Below are 14,108 nucleotides of genomic sequence, written 5' to 3' on the forward strand. Positions count from 1 at the left end.
TTCTATTTATTTTTGTAATTATTTAATTTTATATTAGGGACAATTACACTTCTCTCTCTTGAAGTTTAGTGTAATTACACATAAACTTCCTGTATCTGAAAAATTACATCTAATACTCTCGAGGTTTGTTTCGTCTAACAAATAAGTCTCCACATCAGTCAAAAGTTCACTAAATTTATTGATATTAACAAAAAAAAAAAATTGAATGATAATTGGTATTTGCCATCGATTAACTTATTACTAACTTATTGCAGGTCAAAAAAAAATTTTCTGGCTAAATTGTCCTCATAACGGTAAAGATATATCTCCTTGCATATATCAACGTGTGAAGATATATAAAGGTAATTCACACTAGATCAGTAATAAATCATCAACGATAAATACGGATTGTCATCCGATTTTTTTGTTAATATCATCAAATTCAATGATTTTTAATTAACGAATAGACTTACTTATTAGACGAAAGCAAATCTTAAAAGTACAAGATGTAATAAATTATAAAAAAATTATATATAATTACACTAAATCTCATAAAAAGGAGGCGTAATTATCCCTTTATGTTATTTTTCTTGTCACATGTCATGGTATAGTAATTTGAAGTGCACTTAAATGACACACAAAATTTAAATATATGCATCAAATGTGCCACCAACACTGACCTACATAAGTAGTAGAGCACCGGTGAATTTGGTGGGCATTTATGTTGTTCAACTGCTTTGCCTACCTACCTCACATTTTTTTCTTAGTCCTAGTACTGCAGACTGTAGAGACTAGAATTGTGGAATTCCAACCGATTTATATTGGAAAGACAGCTCGTTGTGAAAATGAAGCTTTGGGGGTTATAAGTTACTCAAGCTCATCGTTTACAAATCGATATGGGACGATTACCTATATTACATTTGGATTGAAGGACTGAATTTCAGTTGCTTGTAATAATTCATTTGAATGTGTTTGGATGACTTTCGATTTAAAGGATTTAAAATCCTTCGATTCTAATTTTGAACTATGTTTTGTTCGATAATGATGGATTTTAAATTTTTTTTCGAATGAGGTCGTTTGAAACCTTTTTTTCTGGATCATTCCCTCATACTAAAATGCATCAATCCAAATGCACCGTAAGTGACCGAGGGATACAACTAAAACAAAACCTAATACTAGTGATGAAGTATTTAATGATAATTTTTCACTAAAAGTATTCATTAAGTGATTGTGATTTATTGTACTATACTTATTAATGAAAATAAATGTGTATAAAATTATCACCATCAATGGTCGGCCACATATATAATGACAGTAATTGTTTATTGTAAATTGATAATCACTTTACATGTGTTACTATACATGAACGGAATTGAACGGGAATGGAATGAGATCTAATAAAAAAGGCGATATTCATACATACTGGAAATATGTAATAAATATTAATATATAGTATATATAATCACTAGAAGAAATGTAATTTTTTGTTTTAGTTAATTATCATAGTAAAAATAAAAAATCGTGGCGAATACTTGTTAACCATAACTATGCAACATATACTAGCCGTTATACCTACGGGCAAAGGCCGCAAAGCCAAAACATCAGTCACAAGTAAAAATCATGACAAATTCTATAAAAAATAGTACATATTAATTAATCATAATTAAATTTAAATTTCAAATTAATCTTGTATGATCGTGGCAGATAGCATTAAATTTGTTACGATTTTTAGTTGTAGCAAATTATACGTAGGGGACTGTCCATTTGTTTATTGTTATTATTGTGTAATAATTAATTATACTTATTGAAAATGTCTGGTAAATGCAAAGAAGTATATAACTGACTGTATACAACATTTAAATATCTTAATTATTTATACTACATACTTTGATATTTAGATAACCTATATTTAAGTATTTTATACTGATATTTGTTCAATTTAATGGTTTAAAATTACATATAATTTCTGCTACTAATTGCTAGAAATCTTATTCCTATAGAAATGTTTGATAGGAAAATTAATCAAAAACCTTAAGAAATATTTGGTGTGCTACATATGATAAAGGTACGAAAACATAGATAAGTTTCCAAAAATATTCTCAATATAATGAATCGATATTCTTATATACATACTCATTTATGTACTTATAATATTATCTTTTTTGTTAATTTATGTAAATATATATTTTAGTACTATAATAAAATAAAAAAAAGTATCATATGCATATATTCAACATATAAAAGGCTAAAATTGAATTATTAAGAAAAAAAAATCAAACTAGGAGAATTGAATAAATAATCAAAACTGTTCAACTTCAGTCAAACAACCCCTCCTGTTTTCATGTGTAATTCACATTTTTTGATATTTTTGTGTTGTTCACAGGTTTGATTATTGGATTTTACTTTCAGCATGCTGCTCAAAAATTTTGATCCCTTACATCAGAGTAAGAATTAAACTCATAAACATTTAACAATAATAGTCCCTAATAGGGTAAATTATATTTTTGGTCCCATAAGTGGACCTGTTTCCAATTTTAGTCCCACACTCAAACCAATTCACACATTGAGTCCCATATATGGTTTCTTTTTTTTCAATTTGAGGACCATTAAGGGATTTTCATCCAATTGATAATAACAGTTGCTCTCTACGTTAGTCAATACAATAAAAAATAAGGGCAAATTACATTTTTGGTCCCATAAATGAATCTGTTTTATATTTTGGTCCCATACATAAATGTGTGAATTGGCCTGAGTTGGGACCAAAATTGAAAACAAGTCCACTTATTGGACTAAAAATGTAATTTACCCTTATTTTGATTGTATTGACTAATGGATAGAGCAGCTGCCGTTATCAATTGGATGGATATCCCTCAATGGTCCTCAAATTAAATAAAAAAAAAAAAAACCTGAGACTCAATGTGTGAATTGACCTGAGTGTGGGATCAAAATTGGAAACAGGTTCACTTATGGGACCAAAAATGTTATTTACCCTCCCTAATAATAGATGCTGCAAGATGCAGATCAAAATGAAAACATAGCACAGCACATGTTCTACCTGAAAAAGCACTCGTTTACATCAAATTCTCAACACTCGACATAAGAAGCATGACATATTAGCACAATGTGAGTAACTTACATGCACAAATCCATGCGTTCCGTGAATTTAAACTGGTGAGGAACTGAGCTGAAGTTTATGTCACATGGCATTACACTGTAGAATAAATAACCATCTGACTCTGGATTTCCAACAAAAGTCGCCACTTGTTTCTGATATTAGAAGGCATGCATGGATCCAACTAAGAAGATGAACCCACTATTGGGAAGAAAAACAAATAAATCAAATATACCATTACGAGAGTAGAAGGGCGGGCTGACTTCAGATAATCAACTCAATGTAAGATGAAAGTGCAATACATGCTAGAAAATAACATAAATGCTCAATTACTGATACAAATAATCATCAAACATAGCAGTTTCAAACTAGAATGGAGCCTAATATGAAAGTAGGCTAGCATGCCCGTAAGAGTATTGAAGACTCAACATTCACCTACAGGAAATTAACATAAATCTGAATGGTAATGATTTTCACCTTGTTAAAGCCAGGTTCATGGGCTAAAATAACTCTATGAACCATATGTAAGTTTGAGGCGCTCCTTGAGATAGTCACCACTGCGGATTGGGGGATATCTGCAGAGAGTACATCCATAACATCAATGCCTTTATCTGGCAACATTACTTATAACGTTAGCAATATATTTCATTAATTGCTTTCTGTATATATCTAGTTATTCACTGTCTTATCATTATATCTTCTTAAACTATACAATGTGTCTAAATGTTAACGTTTATACATCAGATTCCTATTTTCTGTTCAATGATAATATTAGATGATTATCTCTTTATTAACTTGATATAAACTTGGTCTAGTTAAATCAAGTACCATATCTAGTTTTAACTGTATGTTGTTATATCGCACAGCCAAAAGTTTCTGAACATGCTTGTCCATACCTAGGAGGGGTTGACTTGTTGCAGCAACTTTTCAAGCATTCCACCACACAATCTGGATTAGGATCCAAAAAGAAGGCCACCTAATTCAAATGAAAAGAGGCTAAGCTTAGAAAACTAAAGCTCAGAGATTGATGAGATAAATCTCCAATGCGAGAATTGACTGATAAAAACGAGTTGATGGTTAGAATGAGCTTGATGTCAAAGATATGGATAAACTCTTCCCAAGGTAGCCAGGTTCACCCACCACTTCAACTAATGTATTAGAAATAAAATTTAGATTGGCGAAAATGATAAGTAATTGCACGAGTCCAAAGACAGGAAGTACAAAGGCAGGCACTCCCATGTAAAAGAAGAACAGACAGAACAGAAGAACATGGGCAGGCATGATGCTCCCTATCATCCTGTTGAAGAAAATATCCTATAGTGCTCTAGTAGGCTTTACTGGGTCAATTTTGTTTTTTCGATCTTTTTTTTACCAAACCAATCTTCCAATGGCAAACCAAGTTAGGCAATATGGACTCTGATCTAAGTTAATCCGTTTATCTTGTCATCCTTCTTCCTCTTTACATGTGTAAACTAAGATTTCAGTGTACTATTCCAATATAAGAAAATGACGTCACTGCAATATATCACCCTGGATTTACAGCTAACAGCAGCATTTTAATTGTAGATCGTCAAATATATGGGTTACACCATCAATAGTTGATGATATTATTGGCATGGAACAAGTTCACAAAAATCAAAAGAGCTACCGTATAATCAAAAGAAACAAGAGATATCAGAGATGGAACTTTTTTAGCTATTAAAAACATCTGCAAACCCCCAAAAGTGGATGTCAAATAAAAGAACTGATTACCGAATATCGTTCTTGACCTGTAGGCATTACTCGATGCAACGTTGACCTGCGTAATTAGAAAAAGGAAAAGAGAACAAGAAATGAATCCCTTGAACTGTTGTCCAGATAAAGGTGAAATCAACAAGCAGAAACTGTCCATAGATCAATCAATAGCAAATAAAAATGTTCGAAGTGACGAAGTGATTCACTACCGAAACAAACAATTTGTCCATCTCTCCATCATGTCACCAATGTTGACAATGAAGGCCCTGCAGTTCAAAATTTGGTACAAGAAACTGTAACTTCTTAAAATCTGATCTTCCAGTCAAGACAAAATGCATGTGTGTGTGTGTGTGCTGAAGATCAATAAAAAGATCTGAGAGTCTCAAAGGCAATTTCTACAAGTCTTTTCAGTTTAGAGTTTCAACTGAAGGTGGTCAACCAACCAAGTACAGAACAATGAAATACTTCTCCATGTCAAATGGCCAGTTTTTCCTTCTTTTCTTGATGGGATACTTTACAATTGCCACACACCTGCAGTCATTCTTTTCTCACTCATAATATCTTACAGTCGTAATCTAATGGTCATTGTAGTCATTCTAATTAAAAGCTTTTCCTTGTCTCAGCCTTAAACTTAACTAACATGTTCTTCTATGTAATTACTGTAGTAGCCACGATACTCAGCATCATAAAAAGGAGTTTTTTAGTAACTAGGATTTTCCATCGTAGATACATAAGAAGATATTAGATTGCTCTACTGTGTGTGAGTTTCAATTGACAATCAGTCTCTAATTTATCACAGAGCTGATTCATTTAGTGTGGCTCTGAGAAGTTGAGATAAGATTAATCTAAAACTATGAAATGAAGGAAAATGACATTAATAATTGACTAAAAAACTAGAATAATTAAACAACCCAGGGATGTATTGAACATCTTCCCAATCACGTGGCTCCTTGATTTTGTCTCTGCAAACCTGTCAAGAGGGAAATAACTTAATTAATACATTGAAATTTTGTTGGGTCATCAAAAGGTAAGAGTATTAATCTGAATGACCAGGTAAGGAGACATTCCTGAAGTCCACCTATGCCATCAGTTGCTAGAAGAGTTATCATTCCATAATCTGAATGAGCAGAAGCACCATATATTTCTTCACTAGATGCACCTAATTCACCTGTAAACAAAGAGGAAAGGAAAAGGAATTCATTTATTTGATTCACTTAGCAACATCCCTGCCAAACGTTAGAAGTTCATAATATTTAACCTGAGTCATTTACTCAATCTAGGACCTCAGAGTCTCAAGTTACAAAAATAAAGGAACAAGCAACTACAGTTTCTTCCTGTCTGCAACCAATGGTGCCAAGAAGATAACAACTCTTGACATACTACTAAGTACAAGTCCAAGCCAACAAATGAAGATGAATAATACTTTTACGAAACCTGGATAATGAAGCAAGCGTAGAAAAGCATTTGGCAGATTAAAGGCACCAACATCACTGAAGAAGTTCTCATCCAAGTTCAGTGCCAAAGCAATTAATGAGATGAGTCTTTCACCAGCATTCCTAACACAGGAACCAGAAAAAATCATGTATCAAAATATTCAATTTCCCATGACATAAAATTTTGATGGAAGGAAAAACAGAAAGGTACAATGGAAAAAATTCTAAATTTCTAATGATCAAACAAGAAAAGTTTCTGTATCTAGCAGGTAGCAATGTTACATCCATCTTAGCATGTAGAATGAGACGTTGTACTAACTAAAATTTGACAAAGATAATGTTGTAAATTCAATTTCCAAAATGCTTCTCATTCACATGACTAATCTTCCTTATAAAGTAGCAATGCTAGCTGGATACACATATATGCAATGATGTGAACCAATTTCCAACTTGCTTTTTGTCCAATAAATAACCATCATCTTGAAGGAGCAAACAAAATAACAAGCAGTTTTATGCAGCACCAATCAACCAAAAGGCACCTAGATGCTCTCTGTTCCAGGACATGCAAATTGATTTCCCACATTTCACAAGGAATAGTAGTGTATTAAGAATTATGTACAGAAGGAAAAAAAGTTGCGTGTAAATAATACGAAATAAAACTTACAAGACTCGTTTATAATAATCTTCCATGGTAGACCTCCAGCTTGGCAAAACCTCTGAAGATACCTAAGAAACTGATAAGGTCATAAATTGCTCAACATAGTTAACCCGCAGGAACAGAAAGACTGAAACTGAATGCAATGTGCATTATTCAGATGAAATGTAAAAGAATTATGAGTACTGAACAAGAATTTCATTCTTTTAAAAAGACAATGAGAATTCATGGTTAATTTGCAACTAAAAGGACAAAACTCTGAGAAGAAAACTCAATATGTTAAACAAATTGCAATACCCTCTGATGGCCACTGATTCAAGTCCCCTATGTCTTCAAGAGGCCCAATGTAGAAGCTCTCTTTCGAGTCACCTGCAATTTTTATAAGTGGAGAAACGTCAGCCAAGAGGTCAAGTACACCACTCACAGTTCAAATCTGTGCACAAAAGGCACCATGGTCCCCAGCTACCACCCAACTAATGCAACACCAACTGACAAAAGAAAAGGCTCTGTTTGACTTTTAGCGTTTTACACACCAAATAATCAGATCTCTTGTATCTCTTACACCAGATGGTGCTGAATCCAACCCCATATCCAAAATCCTTGGAACAAGAAATTCCAACTGTTGCCTTCCATACTTTTTTGTGGCTCTAAATCATTTCAAAAATTCCTTTGTTGCGAACTTTGCAGGTTTCTTATTTTATAGATTACCCTTCAATTTCTATCTGAGTTGACACCAAATTGAACCGAATAGGATGCTTGCTCAATGTCACATGCATGGTTTAGAAAATTCCAAGCAGAAACTATCTTAGGCATGAAAACATATGTAATTCAGATGTCCTAGAACTAACATTGCTTCGTAACATCTTATCAGGATTCATAAAACCAAACATCAGAGTTAAGATAGCCAAATCATAAAAGACATAAAGTTCGTATTTAAACTTTCACCTCTGGAACTTGAAGAAGGGTCAAGTTTTTCAGCATACAGTGGTGTATAACCTCTATGCTCTTTACGAGCCAGTTTCATTTTTTCTTCAAGGGAGAGAGAGAAAAATGCTTTACTTCCTTCAAGCACTTTCTGCAACAACTTGTCTTCCACCCCATGATTCACAAGGTAAAAGAAGCCGCATTCGACACAAGCCTGAATATCAACGACATTTTCATGAACTTGACTCTTCCAAGACTACGATATCTGTAAATTAACATCTCATTTTTTGCAGAAGGATAGACGAGTTCAAGTCCAACATACCTCATATTCATGTCACCAATTTAAAATTATTTTTAATTGAATTAGGTCTTTCCTTTGAGTTCTCAATAGAGATAGTATCTACGGAGTAGAAAATAAGCTCCCTAGGCAAGATTTCTATAACACAAAAACACTACACCATTCCACAGCGATTTTCAAACCATAACATTTACAAACCGAAAACTTGATAGCCCATAACTTCATCAATGTAAGTGGTAGACAACTTTTAATCAACAATCAAGTTTGTACCTACACAAAAGGTAGTACAACTACTATAATTGAATTTCATGCATCACAGTATCTGCACGAGTACAACTGAAACTTTAAATATGAAAACTTAAAGCACAGCGATATCAAGTAAAAAATCCGAAAATTCCCAGTGTAATCCCTGCCATTTTCTTTTCTCCCCAAATCCCACAACAAATTAGAAGAAACAACGAAAGCCGCTAAATTTCATGCTAGCGAGACTACACCAATTTGAAACTCTCTGTATTCTTACACCTACAAATTAAACCTATATCAAAATTCATAAACGAAAAACGCAAACAAATACATGTGGAAGAAAGTAGCTCATCCAACAGTGCAGTAAAAAAACAATTGCAGAATAATAAACCTGACGAATAGAATGAGCAGTGGAGTTACGGTCAGAAGAAGCAAAATCGATGATCGGGAGCTCCAGCGTTTTCGCCATTTCCAGGAATTTAGTGTTGCCAGTAGTATGATACTTGCATACTATGTGGTCGGAAAGAGTATCGGCCAGTTGGGAATAATATTTTTTGTGTTTTTGGGATAAATTTCTTTTTTATAATTTATTTATTGGATTAAAAAATCATCTATATGTTTGGTTTTATTTTTAACTTATTTTGGTGTGTTCTGTGGAGATAAAGAGAGAAAAATAAAAATAATAAGTAAGTGTTAGAGATAGTGCGTATGTTTAGATTTATTTTTGAAGATAATATAAAATAAGTATGGCATGTTTGATGTTGTTTAGTGGGAGACAAAAACTACTATTTATTATTAAATCATATTTTTTATATATTTATATATATGTATGAGTATGTATATAATTTTTTTAGTTGTAGGGCCTATAACTAGTATAGACTTATTTTGAGCAAAAATAAATAAGACATTGTTTCAAAACATCTCAAAACACCACCAAAACTTCCAAAAAAAAATAAGGCAAACATTTACCATGTTTTGGCCCATCTTAGAAATGGACCAAAAATGAAATCAAACACTATGTATATCTTATCTATTATTGTGTTATTTAAATAAATATAATTTTATTGTAAAAAGTAAAATAATAAATAAGTATGTTATATTTTTTTAGTAAAATTCATATTCATACGCATCACTAATTACAAATGACTCGATTAGTACTCGAGTTTTGATATTAATATTACTTGGGTACACGAGTAATTACGAACAACTTAATTACCACTCGAGTTTCACCATTAAATATCACTTTATTATCCAATTGATATTTTTTATTTATTTTTTCTATTTATCTTTTTATACAATGACCATTTTACCTTTTAGATGAAAATTTACAAAATAAATAAATAAAATTTAATCAATATCTTTTTTTTAATTTCATTTTCTACATTTGAGTATTATACTTAATAATAATATTGAATTAATTTATTTTTTACTCACTTTGTTTATGAATATTTATAAGATAACTCATTACTTAATAATTAATTATATTAAAAAAGTAAAATTCAAAATGCATTGCAACCATGGAGAAGTTGAATTTGAATTTAGAGTTTTGAATCTATATCTAAGTTTCACAATTAATTTTAGATATGTTGATTAAATGAAAAAGAATATCGTTGACGATGAAAATTTGATTTTTCAGACTTGATTATTAATATAAGTTATTTAATAATGATTTTTTCTATATATATATATATATATTGATAGATAATGATAGTAGAAAGTATCAAAATAAAAATATAATATTTTTTACAATCAAATATGAAAATGAAAGACAATTGGTTCAAAAAAAAATATATACATCTACATAAATTTATGCAATTTTTTCTTTAAGATATTTATTAGTTTTTATGCAAGATATGATGCATTGACAAACCTATTTTCATAAGTTCTTGCACATGTATGCTTGCCCTTTATTATTTTAATTTGGATGTAGGTCCACTCTGTATTGGTGAGGCGTGGATCCTCCATTCACAACCCTCTACTTTGCATTTTAGAATCACTCTTGCAGCCTCATTTCTTAAGATTTCAACATCTACCTCATTCCTTATGCACCAATCCCTCAAAACCACCCTAAATTGTGCAGCATTTTCAAATTTCATCCCAACTACTAGATTTAAATTTTTAATTGAAGAAGATTATTTAAAACATGATGCTTTTCAGTATTAGATTCTTCACTACCTTCCAAGCTAACCAAATCAGCTTCATTCCCATCCTCACTAACCCATTCATGTTCTCCATGTTCAGTTTCAAATATTTCAGGCATTTTTTTGTTCTTTTTATCTTTCATCACCTTTTTCAATTTCATCATTAACTCTTTTTTATTTAGATCTTTCGACTAGGAAATGTCATCATCAGATTCACATTCAATGTCTTCTAAAACCACACTGGGGGCCTCATTATCACTCCCCTCACCAGATTGTACGTAGTTCTCATCAGATGAATTATCAAATTCTGATGAAGACTCATTCAAAAATCTTTCATACATTTTTCTTTTCCCTTTTCAGTCATATTTTGAACTGGAATTTCGGTTGCATTCTCAGTGATGTTTTTAATATTTTTTTGAACTGAAATTTCAATTAAATTCTCAGTCATGTTTTCAGCCATTTGTTGAACTAGAATTTCAGTGAAATTCTCAATTAGATTTTCAGCCACAAATTCTGGCTCTTTGTTAAAACCGTTAGCCAAATTCTCATCAACCCCCAATTCCACCCTTGCCTCTCACAGTCAGCTGTCTCAAACTCATCTCATCCAATTTCTCAAAGTCTATTCCTCTAACTAGTATCTAATCTCTTTCTTCTGTTCCTTTTCAATTGGATTGCCTTGACTATCTATGGCTTGAAAAGGTTCATCATCCTCTTCCTCTACATAAACATTAACTGGAACATCAAAGCCTCTATGATAGTTTTGTAAATCAAACAAACAAATGTCAAGACATTCTTCTTTAATTGCTCTTATGCCCCATTCTAATGGTAGGATAGATACTTTGTAATAAAATTTAAGCATTGATTTTTTCCCCCACACTGTTGATACATTTCTCCTAATTCAAACATATCAAGATAATCTATGTCCACTTTCTCACATATTTTTATATGCCCTCCTACATATCTAAGTTTAGGATGTTTTACAAATTCCCCACTCCATCCAAAAATTATGTTATGTGTCTGAAAACTTTGCAAACAAATAAAATAAAAGCACAAAAAAATGCTTCAGCAAGAAGCAGAACCATAAAAAATCATGTAAAAATGCACATAATACTTCAAAGCATAGTAACTTCCCAACCAAAAAAACAAAGCATTACTACATTACAGGATTACAAACTTTATTTTATTCGAGCATACATTAAGGTTGGGACCACGTTTCTTGAAAAATTCAAGCATACATTGACTAAAAAATGGAACACGGGGACATAAAAGAAAAAATTAAAGCACAAATTATTAAAAAAATTCATACATACACCTAATACAGTTGGTACCACATGACCCTAATCCCCAAAAAAGGAGTAAAGCATATTAAACCCTAATTGAGGTTTAAATAAAGAAAAAACCTATGAAATCAAGAAAAAAAAAACCCTAACTTACTGAAATAAAAGAGAACCTACAGTCATTGCTTCCAGATATGAAGTTTCACCAGCTTTTCCCCTCAGAAAAAACCTCCATTAAATAAAAAAAAAAACAGAAAAGTTAGTAAAAACTCATATAAAATAATTCAAAAATCACAAGTTTCGAACTTACCTTTTTAAGTATAAGTTTTTCCCCAAGATCTGGACAAGTACATTAGCTATGTCTCAGATTTCCTAGAAAACTAACAAAAAAAATAAAATAAAATTAGTAAACTAAAAAATAAAAAAATAAAAAAAAGTTATTTAAATACTTACAAGTTCCTTCGGCACAATTTTCAATCGTTTTAACGGAGTTTGAACGGTGAATTTCGCTTATAGGGTTCGTGGTTCAGTCGCCTCTCTTACTCTCTCTCCAGAAACACGTTTGAGAATAGGAACCCTAATTTTGACTAAACAGTCATTCTTTCATATATAAAGAGGTGTATTTTTATCTTTCCCCCTTCACACTAACGTTTAGTTTCTGCAAGGAGGCAGTGTGCTATATTTTTAAAATTACAGAAAGGTAATATGCTCTTTTATTTATCACAAGGGGTAATTTGCTTTTAACCCATCACATCTCCAACACATTTTTTCGATTGAAAATATCATAACTTTTACAAACATGACTTGTATTGGAAGAGTTGGAATCAATTTATAGCCATTCATGTAGCTTGGAGGTGTAGATAGGATCTCTGCTTTTATTCCCTCTTTTCATTTCTAGAATAAAGAAAGGAAAAACTTGCTATTCTTTTTTAGGCCAATTCACACTAAAAACTCCCTTCAAGATTACTGTTGTCAATAGTTCCTAATAATTGTTTAACACCAGTCGCCAAGGACCACTTCTAATGAAATTTGTAAACATTGAGACCTCAATGTGATTATGTGCGCACCAAGGGAACAAAATGCGAATAGTGGTATATTTGGAGGACACCAAAAAAAATTATAGCCAATTTTTATTCCATTGTGTTTTATGCATTTCTGGGCAAATACGAAACTTTCGATTTGAGAGCTAAAAATAAATTTAACTTGAGAACTCCAAAAAAGCGTTCCTAAAGAAGGTTAAAACAAGTAAAACGTATGATAAATAAGAGAACATTGTTGGTAGATAGAGTTGAGTCTAAAACAATAATAAGATTCAAAGTCATAAAACATAAGTCTTACCACATAAACTAGAAAGAAACAAAGAACATCGTAAGATCAAAAAAATTGTAAGCTCTTCTGATATCTTGCGGAGGAAGAAGTTTGGTCCCACAAGCTGATGGTAGCTTATACCGCCTTGGAGAGAATGGGCTTCTCAATTAACTAAACGTAAGCTATCTCGACATCTTCTGCAGTTTCAGGCACTTAGAGGTCGAGGTCGAGGTCCTCCCCTTTGAGGTAGGAAACTCCCTTGAGAAGCACCAACAGGAGAAGTTGCAAGAGATCTACAATGCTCCTCCACAAACCTCTCCAAAGGGAGTAGATGAGCCTTGTGAGCATTCTCCCTTCTCAATTCTCTAGATGTGAGAACACTCTCGTGAAGATTTTCATCTGTGCCAAAGTAAATGAAAAAAGAAAATGATCAAATTTTCTCTATTCGTTAGATCTTTTTAAACCTTCATAACTATTGACATCCATAATTCAAAACAGGACTTAGATTGGGGGGCTACAGACAACTCAATCCCACCTACACCAAACTCATGGAAGTCACCATTCAAAATGGGAAAAATACTTGTAACCTCCCTAGATGAAGACTTAAACTTAAGAGAAATATAAAAGGAATCAATTAAACAACCGAGCGTGTGTTGACGACGTTTCATACAAAAACCTGCCCATTCCAAATCTGAGGCCTGAGGCAACTCCAACAACCCCACCAACGATGAAAAAGAGAAGCTAATGAGATAGAGGACAGAGAGCCTCATCCCACCGAATGCCGACGTTTGACATCGACTCTTCATGTTGACATGTCTTGATCAGCAACTTGGCTGAGGCTTTGTTTTTATGATTGTTGTAGGAATATTGATTTTTCTAGATCAAATCTTGGAAAATTGAAAAGATAATATTGATACTCTCACATAGGGACTTGTAGGGTATCAATGTTGCAACTCAATTAAGTGCATGTTGCAACTCAATTAAGTGCATGACATGATTGTTGA

At 32.3% G+C, this 14,108-nt stretch overlaps 1 protein-coding gene across 2 annotated transcripts; it reads right to left on the bottom strand.

Moving 5' to 3' along the window:
- LOC105155938 (2-oxoglutarate-Fe(II) type oxidoreductase) lies at positions 3,334-8,915 on the bottom strand. Of its 2 annotated transcripts, XM_011071918.2 has the most exons (11): positions 8,770-8,915; positions 7,859-8,051; positions 7,211-7,282; positions 6,923-6,974; positions 6,260-6,381; positions 5,893-5,993; positions 5,737-5,795; positions 5,035-5,091; positions 4,844-4,889; positions 3,988-4,067; positions 3,334-3,666 (listed from the first exon to the last, which is right to left on the bottom strand). In XM_011071918.2, exons 1-11 carry the CDS (start codon positions 8,845-8,847, stop codon positions 3,603-3,605), a joined length of 924 nt encoding a protein of 307 aa, XP_011070220.1. In that variant the 5' UTR covers positions 8,848-8,915; the 3' UTR covers positions 3,334-3,602. The 2 variants fall into 2 exon arrangements, with proteins under 2 accessions (XP_011070220.1, XP_011070222.1); XM_011071920.2 differs by lacking the exon at positions 3,988-4,067.

Source organism: Sesamum indicum, linkage group LG2 (assembly GCF_000512975.1).
Source record: "Sesamum indicum cultivar Zhongzhi No. 13 linkage group LG2, S_indicum_v1.0, whole genome shotgun sequence".
NCBI lineage: Eukaryota > Viridiplantae > Streptophyta > Magnoliopsida > Lamiales > Pedaliaceae > Sesamum > Sesamum indicum.